This window comes from Pteronotus mesoamericanus, unplaced genomic scaffold (assembly GCF_021234165.1).
Source record: "Pteronotus mesoamericanus isolate MK-2021 breed Mesoamerican mustached bat unplaced genomic scaffold, CSHL_Meso_final contig_20, whole genome shotgun sequence".
Classification (NCBI taxonomy): domain Eukaryota; kingdom Metazoa; phylum Chordata; class Mammalia; order Chiroptera; family Mormoopidae; genus Pteronotus; species Pteronotus mesoamericanus.
The window spans coordinates 47953436-47974329 of NW_026555085.1; the positions used below are offsets into that span (position 1 = coordinate 47953436).

The 20894-nt window shown below is 45.0% G+C and overlaps 1 protein-coding gene across 2 annotated transcripts in view; it reads right to left on the reverse strand.

Annotated features, from left to right (window-relative positions):
- The window catches only part of BACH2 (BTB domain and CNC homolog 2), a 317702-nt gene that overhangs the window by 14357 nt on the left and 282451 nt on the right, over nucleotides 1-20894 (reverse strand). For both annotated transcript variants that reach the window (XM_054569720.1, XM_054569719.1), the window contains exon 5: nucleotides 1857-3455. In XM_054569720.1, coding sequence (XP_054425695.1) covers nucleotides 1857-3455 — 1599 coding nt within the window. The remainder of the gene's footprint in view (nucleotides 1-1856; nucleotides 3456-20894) is intronic.

Genomic DNA, 20894 nt, shown 5'->3' on the forward strand with positions numbered 1-20894 from the left:
TTTAAGCTGTCTTCTGGGATGGAGAGGGACAAAAGGAGATTTATCTGAAACTGACAGTTCCTTGAGCATGTGCAAATGTCAGAAAAACACAATTCCTTTAGCTTAACGGCAGGGCTCCTCTTGCAGGAGACACAAAAATAAAACAAAGATTTGGAGGAAAATTTTTTTGTGTGTGTGACACTAATCCCTGGCAAGATAAATCGTTATGCCAATGCGCCAGGCCCAGTGACTGGGCTTCTGCATCAGGGATGCTCATGGAAAGTTTCAGGGAAAAAAAGACCGCTTCACAAAAGCTGTGACTGGAGGGAAAGAAATGAGTGAGGAAAGAGAGAGCACAACCTTTTGCTGTTTTCCCAAACCTTCAATCCTCTCAGGTTAGAGACACAGACACAGGTGCGCCTCTGGCCTAGCACAAGCCTCCATCCCAAGCGTGCGAGGATATGGTGTATTTGAGTAGAAATACCTCCCATTCACATTTTCTTTATAATTTCTTTTAATTAAGTTAAATCGTGTCTTCCTCCTTTTTTTCCCTCCCTCCAAACCAGGCAAAAAGAAGAGAGGGAGCAGGGTAAGTGGCAAAACAAGGAAGTGACCACAGGGCACTTCTGCAGTGGGCACAGAGAGCTTTGGAATCTCTTTTCAAAGCTTGCCTGAACTAAAACCTCAGGTATTCCTTGCCAATCTTGCAGAGACCAGCTAAACCTTCCATGGCTCTGTGAAAAGCCACCTCACCCCACGTGGCATTTTTGCCGCCTGGTGAGGTTAACATCCCTGTTTCACTAGAGGCTGATATCCAGGGAGTGCACACATGTGCGTGGCCTAACGAGGACCACGCTTCGTTTCCTCCTGAGTTTTCTGGATAAGCAGCTCTGAAGAGGGACTTCTCACTGGATTCACTCACTCCAGCTCGCGAAGCAGGTCTGAGACACAGGCGGCAGTCTCAGGTTGCTTCCTTATCAGTCAGTTAGGTGGTGCCAGATTGTGACCCAGACTCCCTTGTATCTTTCCAGGGACCTCAGAGGGGATGGGGGAGGGGGAACATGTGGGGTGCTTGTTCTTTCTCCCCTTAGCCAAGCGAGTCTTGCTGCCGATGTGGCTGGTGCTGCTCCTGCTCTCTCCCAGCACTGGTGAGACGCAGATGGAGCCTTTGGGAATTTTTATCTATAAAACACTTGGCTTCCAGGGTGGACATAATGGCATTCAACCTTGCTACTCCCCAAAATAACCTCTCACTATTTGTGGGGATGTTGGGAAATGGTATATTATGCCCTTTTGCGTGACTGACTAGGGTGCTTCTGCAGTGACCCTGAGACCAGAACGGATGGTGAGCTGTCCCTGACATCGCCACGGACAAGGGATCTTCTGTCGACAAGGAAAACTTAGAGGGTGCTGGGAAAGCACCTGTTTAGCGTGAATCTACCTGGCTTCAATTTTGAAAGTGCTTCTCTATCTCCCTTCACACTGAAGAGGTGAGCAGCAAGGAGGAAGGTGATGAGCAGAGCATCCTTCCACAGCAGATGCCGGGGGAGGGGAAAGGGAGAAGCAGGGGCGAGCGCTCTAAAGGACCTGAGCATGTGTTCATACACTAGAGTTAACTTTTTTCACTAAGCAGCTTGTCTCTGCTAGTTGAACGTTAAATCTAGATCAAATTTCAAGTGCTTTCTAGGACAAAAGTGGTTACTTTGGAATTACCTTAAAGCATCCCGCCTCCGTGAATCGGGAAGGCAGTCCCTTTACTGTAACCTTTAATCTTGGCAAATAAGAACAATCTGTGAGTGGTGGGGAGGGAGGCTGGAAAGTCCAGATAAAGGACTGAGGGAGTGGATGACATGCTTGAATTTATGCGGGTTCCCTACCTCCTGGCCCCTGTCCTGCACAGGACACGACTCACTGTCTGCTTCCGAGAACGATCCGGATTCGTCACTGGAGTTGGTTCCGTAAGACTGCTCACATTTAATTTGGGGTCGGACTTGGTTGTACATTCCATCTCCCATCAGGCCTGGTTCCTGATGTTCTGTGGCAAGGAATCTGGCTCCCTGGGAACAGGGTGAGGAGGAGAACTCACAGAGAGGGAGGCTGCAGGGCGAGCCCCCGCTCCCGTCCTCTGCGTAGGAATAGGAGGAGCACGAGCTGGAAGTCCTGGTCCTGGTCTCCAAGGGGGGCGATCGAGGGCAGACCTTGATTGGCACCGGGCAGCTAGTATTGGACCGCATCCTTCCTGGCAAGTGGTCAGCCATCAGCCCACCGTGGGAGTAGGCCTGTGAGCTGGGGAGGGACTGGACAGCCCCCACCCACAGACCCTTTGGCACCGGCTCAGAGAGGTCTTTGTCCAAACTGCTTACCCCAGAATACGAATGCACCGAAGTGCTCACTTGGTCACAAGCGCTCGAGGAGAAGATCACACTTCTCCGGTCCAGCTCTCCTTCTTGTTTACAGAGAGCCTCCACCCCGGGGCCCTTGAGGGGCGACCCCATCGTGAAGTTGGACGCATCCTTCTGGCCCACATGGGCCTGTCCATAATTCCCCGCGAAGGGGGCGTAGTCTGTTTTAAGGTCACCCTGAGTGATGCCCTTGTCGAAAGGGCATGCGGAACTCCTGGCAAAGTGCTGCTGAGATGTACTGGGCAGGCCAGACAACTCCGCACTTTTTGTTATGCTGAATAGAGACCTTAGGCAGGAGGGAGAGGACACGCTCCTGGATCTCTCCAGGAAGGCGACCCCGGGAGGGGGGGCGGGGGCGGGGGCGGGGGCGGGGCTGGGTTGCTTCGGGTCCATTTCGACGTCCCCCGCTCGTTCCTTGACGTCAGGCTCGTCTCCGGACAGGCAGAGCGTGATGCTCTCTTCCTCGTTCTCTTCGCTGGGCGGCTCACTTTTAATCTGCCCCATGGCAAGCTCCGGCTTGAGGCTGATGCCGGAGTTCTCTTCAGTGAATGTGCTTGCAAAACCTGAGGTACTGTGGGATGCTGCATTGTAGACATTCTTGGTACATGCAAGCTGGTATTTCTTGTATCGGGGGTACTGCGTCAACGCGTCCTTTTCGGAGCTCTCCTTGGTGTCCGTCGGTCCATCGGACTCGGGCAGCAAAGCTTCCTCCTTCTGTGCTACCGGGATGGCAGTGGCCTCGAAGCTGATGGGGTGTGGAAGCGTCTGGTCCCTGGGGCAGGCCATCTTGGCCGTCTCTGAGTCCATCGTCTCCTCCTCTTCCTCCTCCTCCTCTCCCGCGGAGTTCTCATGGTCCTCGTGGGGGCGCGGGCACGCCGAGTCCTTGCGGCACACGAACAGGCCGTCCTCGCTGTTCAGGAGCTGGGTCTGCAGGAAGCTGAAGCAGGAGTCCTCCAGGTTGTGCATGCGCAGGAACTCGGCACAGCGGATGACCTCGCGGATGTTTTCTCTGCTGAGTAACAGCTTGGCGGTGTAAGCAAACTGCAACAGCGGCCCAAAGCCCCTGGCCGTGACCTGCAAAACAAACAGGGAAATTGCCATGAAGTTACCATCAGCACCGCTATTGTCCTGAACTCCTCAACTGAAGCAAGACAGTGCTAATGTCCCAGAACAAAGACTGCAAAGGAGCAGTTAATCTGTACTGGGTCAGCAATGATTCTGCTTCCAATAATTAGTGCCTGTCTCGTGCGTGCCACTGCTCGATTTCATCAGGGTCACACAGAATTGAAAATCACCAGGGTCAAGTGGCTAAACAAGATGACAAGGGGTTCAGTGTTTACACTAATGAAATATCCTGGCAAAAATGCACGGTAACAATGGGACGCCTATTAATTTCCCTCCCAATCAGTCCTGTTGAGAGCCATTCTACATCAGCAGCGCTGTGACACTTCTTGCAGCTCCCTGGAGCCAAAGAAAGCATTACCGTTTTCCTGTGAACCACATCACTGGCAATATGGCCCTGTTAAAAACTGAAAGCCTGTAGGGTTTAAAAATAGTTTTTGTCCTCACCTAAGAGTTAAAAAGAGATGTTAAAGGCAACTCCTATTTTGCTCATTTATCATGGTTTCTAGTTGGGATTTTTCAATTATCATGTCATACCTGCTCTTACAATGATACCAGAGATGATGACAATCCAAAGCAGTGTTCTCAACAAGAAATTAACGCCTAGCCCCAAAAGAATGGGGGTTACAGAGCTAAACAAACTGGCTGTCATCTGAATGGCGGAAGCTGCTGAGTGGCACAGGGCATGGGCTAGTCCTCCCCTCATTATAAGCAGCAGCTTTGCCATGCAGCTGTCTTCTTCCCGGGTAAATCTTCAGGGGCTAAGCCTACTGTCATGTGCTGCTCATCCATTATATTTCACACAGATTGAAGATGTGCTATTTATGCACAGCTTGTGCGTATGTGTGCACACACACACACAGAATAACTTAGACAATTAGAAATACATTGCCTAAGGCCAATTGTTTTTTTCTGAAGGAAGTGGATTAAATCTGAAGGTGTTCGGGGCAAGCTTCCTTACTTTCTCTATGCAAAGCCATGCATCCTCTAGGTTTTTGCAAGCACTGATGACCCCATAGGGAGGGGAGGCAGGTCTACAAATTAGAAAGCAGGTAAAAAAAAAAAAAGCAGCAGATATGGGGTCCTTGCTGGAAGCTATCATACAAGTGATTTAAAAATATTTGCTAGGGGAGTAAGTGGAGAGCAAGATGAACTGGCAAGCTTTGTGCCTGACTTCCACATGCATTAAATTCACCACAGCACACAGACCCAAAACTGTTGTGAGGACTGATATCCGCTGTCCATGATTCAGCTCGGACATCAGCCCCTCGGGGAGCCCTCTCCAAACCTCCCAGGGAGAAGCGACAGCCCCATCCTCTCGGGCCACATAGCCAGAGTGAGGAAATGCCATGGCGTCTCCAGGGCGCTGCTGATTTCACATGGTTGCATCCTTTCTGGTAAGGGAAATTTCTTAGGTATGTAGCTGAATGGGATCTTAATTGTTAAGAATTTTGAAACACTTAACAGAAGAATTTTGGAGTACTTAAATGAAATTTCAAATAAAAATTTCTCCGTCAGTTAATGAGTCCCGAGATATTTGGATAAAAAAAGAAATACAATGCAAACCATGACTGTCAGACCCACAGTGGAGCTGTACAAGGGCAATCACTGCCATCTCACTGTTGTTATACTTAATTGGGTCCATTTCTACCACAGGACAGTGCTGTCCTTCAGATCAGGGATTGTTTCATTTCTCATTGTAGAGACCGCTCTAGCTGGGGTCTCTAACAGGATAAATGCCTGAGAAGAGCTTGTATATTACTGACTATGTCATAAGTCTAGCTGTGCCTCTAACATACAATTACAGTGTACAGAGGGTGACAACAATGTTTGGTAAGTGTGGTCTTAAATTACTCTTGGAGCAAGGCATTGTATAAACCAACATGCCAACCCAGTCAACCAATCCAAGGCAAGCAAGAGTCCTTATTTGTCCAGTGCCCTAGTACTAGTATTAAAAAGGAATTCATCTAACCTATACTTTTGTGGCCTACTAAGCTGACATCGTAACAGCTCAACAAATGTAGTACTTACTATAGCTGTCTTATGAACATTTCTCTCAGAAACCTTTGAAAGGGATGCAAAGCAAGAAATTGCATATTTTAAGTAACCAAAGAAGGTGATGAGAATGTCACATGACCCATTACTTCATTGTAACATAGCCCACCACAAAGAGAGGGATGATAGAATCAAGGTAGCATAAGTAAGCATCTTCTGCTCTGCTCCTAGGCAATCTGCCAGTTGCTGAGTGGATAATACATATTTTGAGTTTTGGCAGATGTGCTCTCTACATGGGAAATAGGGAAAACTTATCTCAATGCTATTCATGTTTCCTATACAGGCCCCCTCATACTCTCATCCTTATCACCATTTCTTTTTTATTTTAATGCTCTTGGTCTCAGTAGGCCCCACCACTGTGCCCCTCTGTGGCTGCTTTTAAAGGCAATTCTTAAATAAGCCAGAGACACCCATGGGGATCCCTGGGTCAGTCCTGGGCATCACCACTTGCCACATGGCTGCAAGGGGCTGGAGAAGGCTCCTCCACTCAGGTAAGAGCAGCTGCTACATGTGTGAGCTGGACCAAGGATGCCAGTGAGTACTGTCTGCACACCCTGAATCAAATCACCAATTCTTTTGGATATAGGAGCCATGATCAGCTTGCAATGGTCATCAGATGGTCATGGAAGAGTCATGAATATAAACAGGGTTGTAAACTGTCCTTCCAGCCCACGGTCAGAGGACATGGTGGTGCCCTCACCATGGAATTTCGAGAGTCATGACTAGCTCTTCCCCCACATGTGTTTAATCCTGCTTTGTCATGTTCCATTGCCCCGCTTCTGTGTGTGAAGGGCTCCGTCCAGGGAGTCAGTTATCATTTACCAAGCACCTCCTGGGGCCAGGCACTGTGCTGTCTGGTTCTTGTAACGTTCTGCAAGACAGGCACAATTGCCTTTATTTTCTACACAAGGGAAGTGAGAAAAAGGTGACGGAATTCATCCAAGGGCATAGAGTTGGGATTCCAATCCTAAAGCTTGGAAGAATGGCTAAGAACAAGACTCAGTCTTACGCTCAAGAAACCTACAATTCAGCTTTGTACAAGAGGTATTAAACAATGAAACATTAATTATTAAGTCACAACATAAGCCAATGATGGAAGGGTGCTCACAAAATTACATAATTAATTTTCAGCTGAGAAATCCAGACAAGTTCAGGAGAAGAGGAAACTGCTGAAGTCTGGGGGGAACCCCTTGACCACTCTTGTAAGCAGGACACCTGGAGTGCAGTGAATGCCTCCGTCTATGTCTGTTTTGATACAATGGGTACCTTCTGAACTGCCACAGGTGTCCCTCCCAGGAACCAGTCTCTGGTGTACTTCAGGACAGCTGTAACATCTCCAAAATGCACATTACAGAAAGCAAGTGCCCATCACAACTTCAGGTAAGTGTTAAAACAGGCAGAGGCTTTCTTAAGAATGGTTTAGCTCCATCTTGAGTAGGCTACACTGTCATTACATTTTTAGGAATCATTAAACTCACTCATGGTACTCGTCAAGCAAATATCCAGGTACCAATATGAAGCTATAAGCTATATGTTTATGAAACTGTGACCACAAGTCAGCATTGTTACTTGCTTTGTTTTTAACAAGTAAGGCTCTGATAATGGAAAAAAATAAGAGGGGGTGGGTGGTGGAAAAGCTCACACTAAACTAATGACCCATGAAAATGTTATTTAAAAAGGTAATGATCATGAAGTTAAAGTGGAATGAAACTAGAAATAGCACACCAGTTTGATTCCACTGATGTTAATTTAGGAACTGTGTTCCACTGCTCTTAGGGAAGCTGACATATCTAGGCTAAAATTCACTGGTCAGGAATGGCCTAAAGGCATGATAAACAAACACAAAATATAATATCAGTGACAACTTGGGATAACAGTCTTGCATTTTGAATGAACTATTTTTGGATGGATAGTTTTGAAGAGTATTTTTTTTTATCACACTTAAGCACAGAACTACCTGGCTCCATAACATGCTCTAGATGACACTGAATCACATGTGGGGGGGCAGAAGGGAGTGTGTTATGTTGGACTAAGGCCTGGGAGAGATCAGAAGTAACACCCCATTTGCTCTTGGTGGTTCCGAAGGAGGCAATGACCTCATCCAGGGCTTAGCACACTCAAGGCAAGGGGCACTGACCTTCCGGTTTCAGGTCTGAAAGATTTCAGGTCAGATTACCAAACTCATGCATGATGGTTTGAGTCTACATGCTGATACTGTGTTGAAAATTTGACCTACTGAAATTATGATCCTACTCTGATATTCCCTTGAGTTCTGATGTGTCATCTCTATGCTGTTGATACAGGAAAGATGGGTTGATGAAAACTTAACTGGCAGAGCGCATGTTTACGTGCTGTAGGCAGAGCTGGGATGCCCACTCTCAGGAGGTGCCCAGTGTGCTGCTGGACAGAGCCTATGATAGGGACTTTCTAAGTTCCATTTTTCTGGGCTATTACAGGGACCAGGCAGTTGGCCTTCAGGTGTATATTGAAAAGAGGGCGTGGGCATTTTTATGAGAATGGGAACAGCATTCCCTTCTTAAGCCGTGTGATTCAGAGCTCCTCAGTTGGTTCTGGCAGTGTGTTCGCGCGGCGGTATCAGCGCGCCATCTGCGGAAGGCTGATCAGACAAACCAGGAGATCTGGTGACTGCTCCTTAAGAGGGGGGCACACTTCTCAAGGTTCCTTAATTACATGCTTACAAAACATGGAACCTTTTACCCTCAGCAACACCTTGCACATGTCCCTGATGACGCTGGATCTCCTTTACACGGCAGGAGCTGGGAAGATGAAGAAAACAAAGCTACGCTGATGGGTTTTTGAAAACACTGTGGCCACTGACCGGCCCTCTGGATTGATATCTGCACAGCAAGGTACTTGTCAGAGAAAACAACACTGGTGACAACTCACCCTTCCTTCCCACCCCCACTGCGCTGCACCCCACTCTGCATGAGCAAGGCTGAATTAGCGGTGAGCCATAACTTCTAGTCTGAATTTTCTGTAATTTATGTCCATATTATCACACTTTTCTCCCCAAAGCAGCATGCTATACAAGCCTACTACACGCAGGATGTATTTATTAAATTAATTTCACTACTTCAGCAAAGCTTCTGGTCATTTTAACATTTTTAGTCAGAGCAAGACAAAACTATCTTGTTTCCTTTCCTAAAGTAACAGCAGAAAAACCAAACCAACATTCAAGTTGATGTATGTGTAGATAAATCAATATGGGTCCCTGTGCAATCACACATGTCATATGTTCATGAATCCAGCCCTTTCAGCACATACACACACACACACACACATACACGCTACCCATCCTCTGTAGTTGAAATGGACTCCCTGATTTCAATGGGAGGGATGGCATCCTAGGGCAGAGGTTGAACAGTGGAACTGCATTTGAGTTAAACCCCGAGGGCTAGCGGGCATGTTACTGGGGTCAGCAGTGCGGGTCAGTGGTGAGTGGAAGGATCCTGGGTATCTTGAACTGAAATACATGGTCAGTGCACTGAGCTACTTTTGGATTGGTAAAAAAAAAAAAAAAAAAAAAAGAAAACCAGGTAGCTTAAGCAAATAAAGACCTGACTTGAGTCCTCATAATCAGGAGGCATGACCTGAGACTCCCTGACATGAATTCCTCGGATTTCTGTAGGAGGGATCCTACAATATCTCACATTTTCACTGTAATTTGTCCTGTCACAAGTGTTTTGCAGAACGTACATCTTGCATTTTCTTGTAAATTATAAACTAAATATAAATATTTTCTAAGTTGAAAAAATAAAATTATTCCAAAATTGTTTAGTTCAGAACAAAATCCATCCATCCACCCACCCATCCATCCATTTCTGTACTAAAATAGCATTACTTTACCTCAAACAGGAAAATCTATATAGCTCTGACCAACGACTAACTTTAAATTCTATCATTTAATTTAATTTTAGTCTGACATGATAAACTCATAAACTGCTTCTTTACTGTTGTCTCTCGGCCTCATGTCCGCTCGTCTGATGTTCCCTCCTGGAGTGCTGAGGCTGGGAGGTTATAAACTAAGGTTCCCTGGCTCCTTTGCTGGCTGACATGTTACTGGATTCTGCCAACTGGGGCCACTGACAGAGATCAGAAGATGAGAGGAGAGGAGAAGCTCCCGTTCCTTCTGCTTCCTTCTTTATTTCTTTGCTTTCCTAATTGTGTGTTGCGGAAGTGGCTGCATCCCGACTTCGCGCTGGAGTGCCTGCAAGGGGCTGTGTGCTCCACCGGTGCAGCCCCTGAGGCATCAGCCCCTCCCTCCATGCTCACCGGTCCCTTTCGTCCCCTCCTGCCCTGGCAGTGGTAGCTGCTTCCTGCAGCCATTAATCACTGTTTAATTCTTCTTCCCCTTTCTGTTCTTCCAGTCTTCCAACACCTGTGTAACTAATTCCCTGTTTTATATACCCTCTGCTTGAAACACCTGGCATGGTTTCTCTTTCCCTGACTCAGTCCTCATCCGTTTTTCAATCAAGGATGCCAAAAAAGGTGAAGCCCACCAAGTCCAGAGAGGTGACGGGATTTTCCCGAAGTCACACAGCTGCTCAGCCTGGGCTTAACTCAAGTTTTCTGACTGCTCCCTTCCTGTCTGTTGCTGTTTCTCTGAAGTGAACCAGAAAAGAAGTGGCATTTCATATGGAAAGACATTACTGTGAGTTTTATTACAGTCACTAAAATATTCCGTTTTATATAGCTCTATCCAAAGGAGTCTGGCCAACTGGAAGTGGTACTTCCCTGGGTATGAAGAAGGGTGAATCTTGCGCTTGATTCTCTCATTATTTATAGTATTCAGAATCTGTGCCTAGATTTCTCTTGAAGAGTGGAGATGATTGCTAAGTCCCTCTATTGCCCTGCAAACCCTAGGAAGCCCTTTTATCACATAGGAATTTGATGTATTAGCAGAATCGGCTCAATATCAGTCCTTAGAATCCAGAAGACATCAAGGCAGAAATGCCTTGCTCATGGGCAGCCATGTGGCACCAAAGCTTTGCTCCCAATTAGAAAGGCAGCCTGATGAAGCTGTTTCGAGGGAACGTCATGTGTCTCCTATCTGTGTCAGCTCAGACATATTGCGGGGCTACATAACTGCTGGAACTGCTTTGTAGGTATTTTTTTGGCTGTCTCAAGGTCAATGAGAACAGTGAAGGGGAAGCAAAGAGTCACTGTCTTTCTTTAGAACAAGCCATACCACGACCCTGTGGAACCTTCATTTCAACTGGGTGGTTTTACCCCTATTCTCACCTCCTTCATCTGTGGCCTAAGTTATTTTCTCATTCAGGTACAGATAGTTGTATTTTCCAGGTAAGTGATGGGCTAAAGTTATACACATAATACCAATATAAGGTACTGTATTCATATTTACTCTAAAAGCATATAATGAAAATAGAAAACCTCCCTTCTGAAAGATTATATAATGAACTTCATGGAATAATTTTTAAAAACTCAATTTCGGTATAAGTGTAGATCCTAAAATAGGTATAAGATGGTAGCAACTTTTTACATTTTTCAGTGTAAAATGAAAGTGAAAAGCATCCCACTCATCAGTAAGAAAGTAGTAAAACCTGCATCTAGGTTTACAGTTTCATTTGAAAAACTGCCTCCAACAGAAAATTATTTTTCAAAAGATTTAAAAAATTACCTAATTTTCATTTTAAATGACCCTCTTCCCATTCAGGAAACCAGTGATCTTCCTAGACCAGAATTTTCTTGAGTCAAGGTTTGACTTTACCTCCTCAATCCCTCTACTCATTTCAAACCAACCATCGACCACTTGATCTTCAACCAGAAACACAAAACATTTTTAAGGTTTCTGGTGATGAAAAGTTCAGTCCCTCATCAGAATCTTCTAATGGTTCTTCATATCAAGCAAAAAATCCCCACCCTTGAAACTGAAGTACCTGCCCTGAACCATTTTGAATTTGACTACATCTCCTGCAGGAAATCTGGACTGAGTAAATGTTCCAGTCATTGGCACAGAGGATAGAACTATCACCTCCCTCACTTTAGTTCCTATATTCTAGGAATGCCAACTAAGACTTTTTTAATGGTCACTTCTTACTAATGGTGCTGTAAATTAACATCTCTGAGCTTTTCTTTCAGCATGTGCTACTGATAAGCCATCTTAAACTTGAAGAAATGACTTTTTGACCCAAGAGTGTATACTTGTCTAGTTATTCAGATTATATAAATTGCTCTTCAGTCAAACTTTTAAGATTCACTTTCTCCCTTGTTTTTGAAAACTATGCTGCTTTTTTCCTGATCTACAGACTTCTGATGCTTTCTTGGAGTCCACAATTCCTCAAAGATATTGACCATAACAAATTGGACCCTAATCGTGTCTAACTTTTCCTGTAGTTTGGGGACTTCTTCTTCCAGACTGGGAGCTTAGATGTTTTCATTTTGTTCATCTAAGGTTTCCATTTTTTTGTAAAGGTTTTTCTCACTTTTTCATCTGGACATGAGAAAAGCTTCATGGGACTGGACTGGACAATGATTTCTTGGATGTGACACCAAAAGCTTAGGCAACAAAAGCAAAAGTAGACAAGTGGGACTACATCGAACTTGAAAACTTGTGCATCAAAGAACTCAACAGAGTGAGAGGCAATTTATGGAATAGGAGAAAATATTTTAAAATCATTTATCTGATAAGGGGCTAATACCAGAATGTATATAGAACTCCCACAGCTCAAAAACAAAAATATCAAATAACCAAAAAATGGGCAAAGGATTGAATAGATTTATATCTTTCTCTAAAAAAGATATAAAATAGCCGATAAAAATATGAAAAGATGCTCAACATCAATAATCATCAGAGAAATGTGAATCAAAATCACTGAGATACCACCTGATTAAGATGGCTACTATAAAAAAATAGTAAGTGCTGGCAAGGATGTGGAGAAATTAAAAGCCTTCTGCATTGTTGGTGGGATTGTAAAATGGTGTAATTGCTATGGAAAAACAACGTGGACCTTCCTCAAAAAATTAAAAATAGAACTACCGTGTGATCCAGCAATATACATTTTAGCTATATATTCAGGAGAATCAAAGCAAGGTCAGGAAGAGATATGTGCACACTCACGTCCACATCAGCACTATTCACAATAGCCAAGAGGTGGGAGAAACCCACATGTCCATCAATGGATGAACGGATTAAAAAAATGTGGTATATACGTCTGTGGAATATTGTGCACTCTTCAAAAGGAAAGAAACGTTGTCGCATGCTACAACATGGATACACCTTGAGGTCTTATGCTAAGTGAAATAAGTCACAAAAAGACAAATACTGTATGAGTCCAGTATTTGGGAGGTTTCTGAAGTAGTCAAATGAACAGATACAGAAAATAGAATGGTGGGTACCAGGGATGATATCCCTTTCACGATGCTAAGAATAGTCTCACTTGTACTTTTGTCAGTTCCTTGCCGTTAGCCACTGTTATTAGGACCAAAATAGCAGTCCTACCTTTGAACTGTCAACTTTCCGGAAGATGAAATTACCAATAAAGCAAATCGATACTACTCAGGAAAGTATTTTGTATTAGTCAAAGGGAATTCTGGTAGCTATTCCCATAGTTGAAGTTCTGCATCATGTCTCTCCTTCGCTCTAATTTTATAAATGGAAATAGGAACATGGAACTTGTAGCTGCCATCACTACGTAACCCAAAATGAGCTCCTACATCAGTATCAAGGCTGATCCTTCTTCTGCTCTCCTTCTGCTACTCTCCTGCGGGCCCCTGCCCTTACTCTTCCCGACTTGCTGCACAGTGTCTGTATACACGGTGCTGCTCTCCTTTTCTTCCCAGTGGTGACATTTTCATTTGAATACAAAATTCCTTCTCACAGACATATTTCAGTGGCATATCCTTTTGCTCCTCAGGTTACTTGGGCTTACCTAACAATCTCTATTTATCACCCTGACAATGATCTCCAATTTAATTCTTTAACTACTCCCGCTTCACCCATGGATGGATGGACATGGGAGACTTTGAGTCTCGTTTCTGTATTCCCCTTCTCTTTGGTTTATCCAACGAGCCACCAGATGTTTTACACTTTCATATCACTGTCCGACCTGCATGCCTCTGCCATAATTGGTGTCATGAGTTTAGTGGGATATTCATCTCTCCCCCACCCCCTTGTGTTTAAAGCATGTGCCTTGTGCCTGTAGGTTTTCAGTAACCATTAGTTGAACTGAATTGAACTAACCCTAGTAATGCCTGCTGGGGCAAACAGACAATTTGAATCCTTCTTTCGCATGACAATCCATCATGTATTTGAAGACATCTGTCGTGCCCGGTTAGGGAATTTTTTTCTTTAAAAACTCGAGTCATATTTTCCATCTGAAATCGAAACTGAAGATAACATATCTCTTATGGAAAATGTCATTTTCTTTTTGACCTCTGGAAGCAAGTGGGCTTACACTCCACTAATACTCCAGTAGCCAGGAGGACTCGGTGCCACCCGGAAAGGACCACTGGTCTGTAGTGGGGAAAGTAATCTGACCCCAAGAACTTGAAAAGCTTTACCGCTATTTCCCCTTTAATTTGCAAAATAGAACTAAATAGGAACATGCCAAGGAAATGTAGATAATATGCTTGAAGGGTTTTCGAGGCACAGACACCAAAATTTCTAAGATGATGTGTATCATCTCCTCCAGCAGAGAGCTTTCCTTTGTAACGGGAGTGGGTGTTACTGTGCCTTACAGAATGACAAAGCACAGATTTTTGCCTTATAGGCATGGTTTATACAACAGCAATGATAGTATTTCTACAACCTTCAGTTTCCTTCATCAAAGTCCTTTACTAACCACCACATAACAGAACCTGATACTGGGTGACCCAAGGCTGTACACTGAGTTGGGACTTCTTGCTGAAGGGACAGTATACTTCTGATTTCTCTTCCCTTCTCCTGTTTCCACAATAGGCTCTGCCAATGGGAAAAAGTTAATGCTGATACAACCATCTGTGCTCTGTTAGGATTTAAACAGCAGCCATTGACACAATGGCCCCATATGTGAATTGGACAATGGCTGCCCTGGAGCTGTAGGACTGGCAGACAAAACGTTAGGCTCTGTAGCAATCTGGGCTATAGAAATCTTTATGACACGATACCCACACTCCTGGTTTGTCACTCAACCACTGCTCCTCCCTCCTCCTGAGTTCTAATCTTCTCTACAGGTAATTCCTCTTGTCAAGGGAAGGAATGAAGAGGGTGCCAATTCTATCCATTACCATGGCCACTGCTACCATTTTTGTCTAGATCTAGTGGGTTCTAGTCTTACAGCCTTCCACAGCCTTTCCTGGGACATCAGGGCTGCGGGCCTGCAAATGACATCAGTGGATACTGGGAACAAGCCTATCCTGAGACAACTTCAGAGTTCTGTTTTTGACAATGGTGTTATCTCCGGCAACATTGCTGCTGAAGAAGGTGAGGCAGAAGCTTCCAACAAAGAGTGGTTGTGTCCAGTTTCTGTGCAGCTGGGACATGATTCTCATGTTAACTCAGAGGATGGTGATGAAAGGCTGTAAGTCACAGGTGCATCCAGATGGCTGTTCTGGGCCATCTCTTTTGAATGTGGCTCGAACTGTTAAAAAAAGACCTCTTGTAGCTCCTAAGAAAACACTATAAATAAAGATATCCAAACATCCTGAAAACAAACTTTTGGTTTTTGACAAATCTCAGGAATACCAGGTGTTCTTGTTTTGGATAAATCAAACTATTTCTGAACATACTTTAAGATGCCAGTTAAGGTAACTACAGTACCCAGGAGTGTTTCAGAGTTTTGATGGAATCTTAGTTACTGAAGTTGAAAATCAGAAACCTAACAAACCAAATGGGAAGCAAGCCCTCCAGTTTCCTTGCACTATGATAGCAGGAAATATTTAGCTCCTGGGAGGGATGATCTGCAGAGCTCATCCCCAGCGGATTACCAGCAGCTTTCCAGAAGAGCGTGGCTTTGAAAACCTCAGCTAAGTTAGCAGGTGTCTGAACGCCATCGTCATTTCTTTCTTTAACAAGCATAGGAGGCCAGGGCCTAAGAATCTCTAGGTCGAGTCACCATTGTGGTAAAAACACTGAGACTCAAAGCAAAAGGGAAGACTATCATTTCTCAGCTCAGGACCGCTCCTCTCTGTTGATACCATCTCTCCTCTCTCCTGCACCTTGATCCTTCTGGATCGTTAATCACAGGGAGGGTGGAGAGTCTTTGGGGGAATGTTCCTGACATGGAATATGTTTCAGGCAGCAATTCCCTGCTTTAGAGAGCAAACTTAACTCTCTTCTGTCTGACCTCCCAGGTCTTCCCAAACGCACTCCTTTTTATTCTTATCTCAAGTTATCCTGTTGAGCCATACTGCCAGCCTTTCTCCTGCCTTCCAGCATTTGCTCAAGCTGTGCTCGCTGCCTGGATGCAACCGTCACCTTACTTCGCCAGTTCCAACTGTCCCTGTGACATCTGTGTCCAGCAATATGGAATGTAAGGGCCAGGGGCAACCAGGAGGCGGTAATTAGACCGGCCACCCACACCCCCTGGACAATAGCTGCTGCTCACAGACCACCAGTCTTGGCTTTTAATCACACGAGTGCTGCTTTGCCTGACTATCTGAATTTTGTGCCTGTCTTGACTAGAAATTCCTGTAAGTCAAGGACCAAGTGTAATACTTTCACATGTTATCTACATGTATTTTAATAAATTTGTTAAATAGCTGCATTGTGAAGAAGAGTTAGTTATTTTTAGAAGGCAATATTACACACCTTAAAAGAATTAACAAAAGGTCACATTTTCGTGTCAACTAAATACTATAGTATTCAAATAAGATTAAATGGTAGGAAATCATTAGATCACAGAGAAGCGTCGGAGTCACGAATCTTTTTGTGTACATATTGGGTATCTGGCATAAACAAGACACTTTTAATTAATGAATCCAAAAATACTTAAGCATTTACTATGTTGGGTACTTAGGTGAATATGAAAGAAGCAAAAAAAAAAAAAGTTTTATCCTGGAGGACTCACAATGTCTTATTGTCAGAGAATAATTAAATGCTAAACTACACGTCGCTGAGACTCCTGGTGCAACAGAGATGAGGGCAGGACAGCGCGGGCTGGCTGACAGCGCTAAGCTGGGATTGGAGCGGGTGGAGGACAGGGCACAGAACCCGCGTGTGCCCTGCGCCCTAAGACTCTGTGGAACCATGGAAGGGGGTCAAAATGCCATTTGTTGAAGGAATAACATGTACCCTCTATCGCAGAGGTGGTCACAAGCAACACCTTGTATAGTGAATCCCTTGTGGGGAGACTGCCTGGTCTCACTGCCTACAACCCTGACCCAGCTGAGCACTGTAGTGTAGCTGAGATCCACTGGTCTCTACGTGAGGCTGCGTGCTTGCCATTTGGATGCATCTTTGCCCTTCCAGAGAGTGGGTCACTCTCTGCCCTCCAAATACTGGGATCCTGTCTACACAGCCTCATGGTTTTCTAGGTTAGGATCTTCCATAAGCACTTAGGATTTAACACCCTTCTCTGCCTGAGAGAAACCAGTACCCTGCACCTCATCTAAATGAAGCTTCAACTGAACCTCATACAAGGACTGCCATGGCACAGAAAGAAAAAATCCAGCTGGGAAGAGGCTGACAGTGCACAGAAAGCCACAGAGCAAAACAGACGAGGCCTCAGCAGAGAACACATGTCCCACTGCTATAGGAGCTGCAGGACCGGGGGAATAAGACTGCAGTCTGGGTCGAAAATGAAGGCTAGGAGAGATCCGTGGGTGAGCAAAACTGATTCTTCCATAGCCTGCTAGTGAGAGTAACAGAATTTTACACCTAGGGGGTAAGATTCTAGACCAGCTTGAGAAAAAGCAAAATCAAAATCCTCTTTTACACTGAAGTAGGAAAAAATGACATAGTTAGTAAGGAAGGTATTTCAGAAAGTCGAATGGGGAAAAAAGAATATAAGGTAAACAGATAAAATTATGAAATATCTAAGAAACAATTGCAAGAAGAGAAAGAAGGTGGGCAGAGCCAGAACTCAGAGGTTGCTTCAGGGGGCCTGGCTGGGTGGTGCAGTTGGCTGGAGCACCATCCCATACACGAAAAGGCTGTGGGTTTGATTCCCGTCAGGGCACATAGCTAGGCCCAGTTCCTAGTCTAGGTGAGTATGAGAGGCAGCCAAGTGATGTTCCTCTCTCACATTGATGTTTTTCTCTCACATCTATATTCCCGCCCCCCCCACCCCGCCCCCGTCTCTAGAGAATCAACGAACATATCCTCAGGTGAGGACTGGAAAAAAAAAAAGGTCCCTCCAGGGGACACCGGGGGCCTAGAAAGCCACATGAGGTGTGGTCTCATTCTCGAGGGCCATCCTGCCTGTTCCGCCCTGCGCCCTGAAGCCAGGCACCATCCTGCGAAGACCATTCCACATCCCTCCTCTTGGTGGGAAGAGAATCTGGTGCACTGCTCACCATGGTCACAGAGCAGACACCAGAACACTTTATCTGGCATATGGAAGGAACAGAATGTCAAAGGGGTTTTTACTGCACCTGACCAGATAATTAGGTAATTAGCACTGTTAACTGATAGGGCACATCCTGCGAGAATCTGTGTATCTCCAGAGAGGCATATTTTCAAAAATCTACTATGAGAGCATTTCATTTCTCAAAAAGGATGCCAGGCACGTTTCTCTTCGGCGCCAGTACGGCTTTTTCACTTAGTCAAGCTGGACGACAAACAAGGAAGAAGCGAATCTGTTTCTGGTCCCCTATGGATCTTACAACGAGCCCTGCAGAGCTGGCTGGCTCCTTTGTTCCCATGCCAGGCCCCCACCTGAGGGGCGGAAGTGGGGCACAATTCTACGAACACAGTCCTGCTGAAGGACAGAAAAGACCAGGAGGGGGAGCACAAGAACACAGTATATTTATATATCTGGGTCACAGGGCAAGTCATAGAAAGAGAGCAAAGCAAGAGAAGCACATTGCCTCCAAAATGTATGTGGAATCTGAGTGGTGTACTTTTTAGGGGGAAAAAAAGGAATTTGGAAACTGTTCACCACAGAGAATAAAATTTTAGTTGACTGCATTGACTGCAGACCTAAAAGCCATTTTATTTGTTCTTAGTTTGTCCTGGATAATAACATAACTTTGTGAACTGTTAAATCTGTCAGCGATGAATAACACTTCATAGCTAGCCTCTTGCCCTTGTCATTTTTGCTCACCTTTACCGCACAGTAATATGGGCAAAGATGCGTCCAAATGGCAAGCACACAGCCTCACGTAGAGACCAGTGGATCTCAGCTACACTACAGTGCTCAGCTGGGTCAGGGTTGTAGGCAGTGAGACCAGGCAGTCTCCCCACAAGGAATTCACTATACGAGGTGTTGCTTGTGATAGAGGGTACATTTTATTCCTTCAACAAATGGCATTTTGACCCCCTTCCATGGTTCCACAGAGTCTTAGGTGCTGGGGGATAAAACAATAAATAAGGAAGAAAGGGTGCCTGGTATGAGAAGTTCTAGACAGATGGGACAGAGACAGGTCAACTTGTAATTACAACACGATAAAAGCTGTAACGGGGGTGGAATGGCGGGAATACGGGTGCACATCTGAACTCTGAGGGACTGACATGTAAGCTGAAGCCTGAGCGAGGATTAGCCAGGTATTGGGTGGGAGCTGGTGTTGCATGTGGGAGAAAAGGAATGTGAAAAGACAAATGAGAGAACTCAGCATACAATGCAGTGTTGCACTGGGGTGGCCGCAGGTGACTCTGGAGAGGTGGGCAGGGGGAAGGTGAGAAAGGCCGTTCTAGGTCCCACGGAGGAGGCTGGCCAGGAATGGAGAGCCATGGAGTCCCTCAGGCAGGAGAGAGTGGGGAGATCGCCCTGGCTGCGTTTGGGGGATAAACTGAGCAGGGGACATGCTGCTCACAGATGTCCTGGCAAGCGCCAGCTGTGGCCTGAACACAGGCACTGGCAGCGGGTAAAGGATGTAGACAGATCAAAAACGCCATGAGAAGAAGAGTTGGTGATGTGTGAGGACACAGGGCAATGTAAGACTGAGAACGGTTTTAAAAAGATCGCATTGTCTCTGACTAATTATCCAGAGCTATAACCTGGATACCGAAGTGGTGAAGATGAGGTTCCATTTGGAAGCAATTTGGGACACTTTGCTGGGTGACTGTTACAACAGGAATCGTGTAAAGGTTCACAGGAGTAACCAAAGTTGTTTAGGTTTCAGAGGCATACACTACTGAGGAGGATAGGGCTCAGAATTCTGTAGCTGAACGCTTTCTTTAAGGGAGACAACACTGATGTCAGTCAGTTGTTTTAGCCACTGCACGACTGGTGTAGGATTGTTAAAAAGCAAACTTGCCTGGTAAGTCCTTTTGGTCTGGCAATGAGAAAGAGGTGAAAGTTCTTATAGAATGAGAAGAGTCCCCCGCCCCTTTTTTTTAAAGATGAATGGAAAATAGATAAAATAGTATAATATGAGATGACTTGTTGAAAATATCTATGGTCAGAGATGGGCAAAGGCAGGGGAAAGACAACTTTCCCCCCACTCCCTGTTCATTAATTTTGATAATAATTGTGGAGCAACTGGCCAGTTCTGTGGCCAGAGTCTCTCCTTGGGCCTCTGTAAGCTTCTTTCATCATGACTTGAGTGAATTTCAAACTTCCAAGTAGACTTTCTGACTCTGACCCTCCTGCCTCCCTCTTAGGAGAACTCGTGATTACATTGGACCCAGCTGGATAACCCAAGATAATCTCCCCGTCTCAAGATCCTTAAGTGAATCACATCTGAAAAATTCCTTTTGCCAAGTAAGGTAACATATTCATAGGTTTTGGCGGGGGGATAAGATGGGGATCTCTTTGGTGTGGCGTTATTCTGCCTACTACACTGGGTTATCATAAAATCATTAGCTGGGTTTTTAGATGGGTCTCGTGACTTCAGTGCCTCAAAACTGAGGCCCCAGACAAAGGCAGGTCCTTATGTAAGTCACAGTGATCTAGGTATTAAGGTCTTTATGTGAACAAGTGGCATGAGCTGAGTCATCAATGGGTAAAGTGAAGAAAAAGAATGAAAATTTATTTCAGATGTTTTCTCTTTGCCATCATTTTACATTTCAACTTTTTCAGCATCTTTTTCATTATTTCTTGTGTAAAGGAAAATTTCTAGTGCTGTATTCATGGTGACTTCCATGTGGCATGGAGAGACCTTGAATGAGGGCTGGAGATACTTGCTGTCTACAAATCTATAGCTTACTGGTTTGTGGCCCTGGGTCTCATTTTCCCACCTGATAAAAACACAGGCATGTGCATATTTAATGAATAT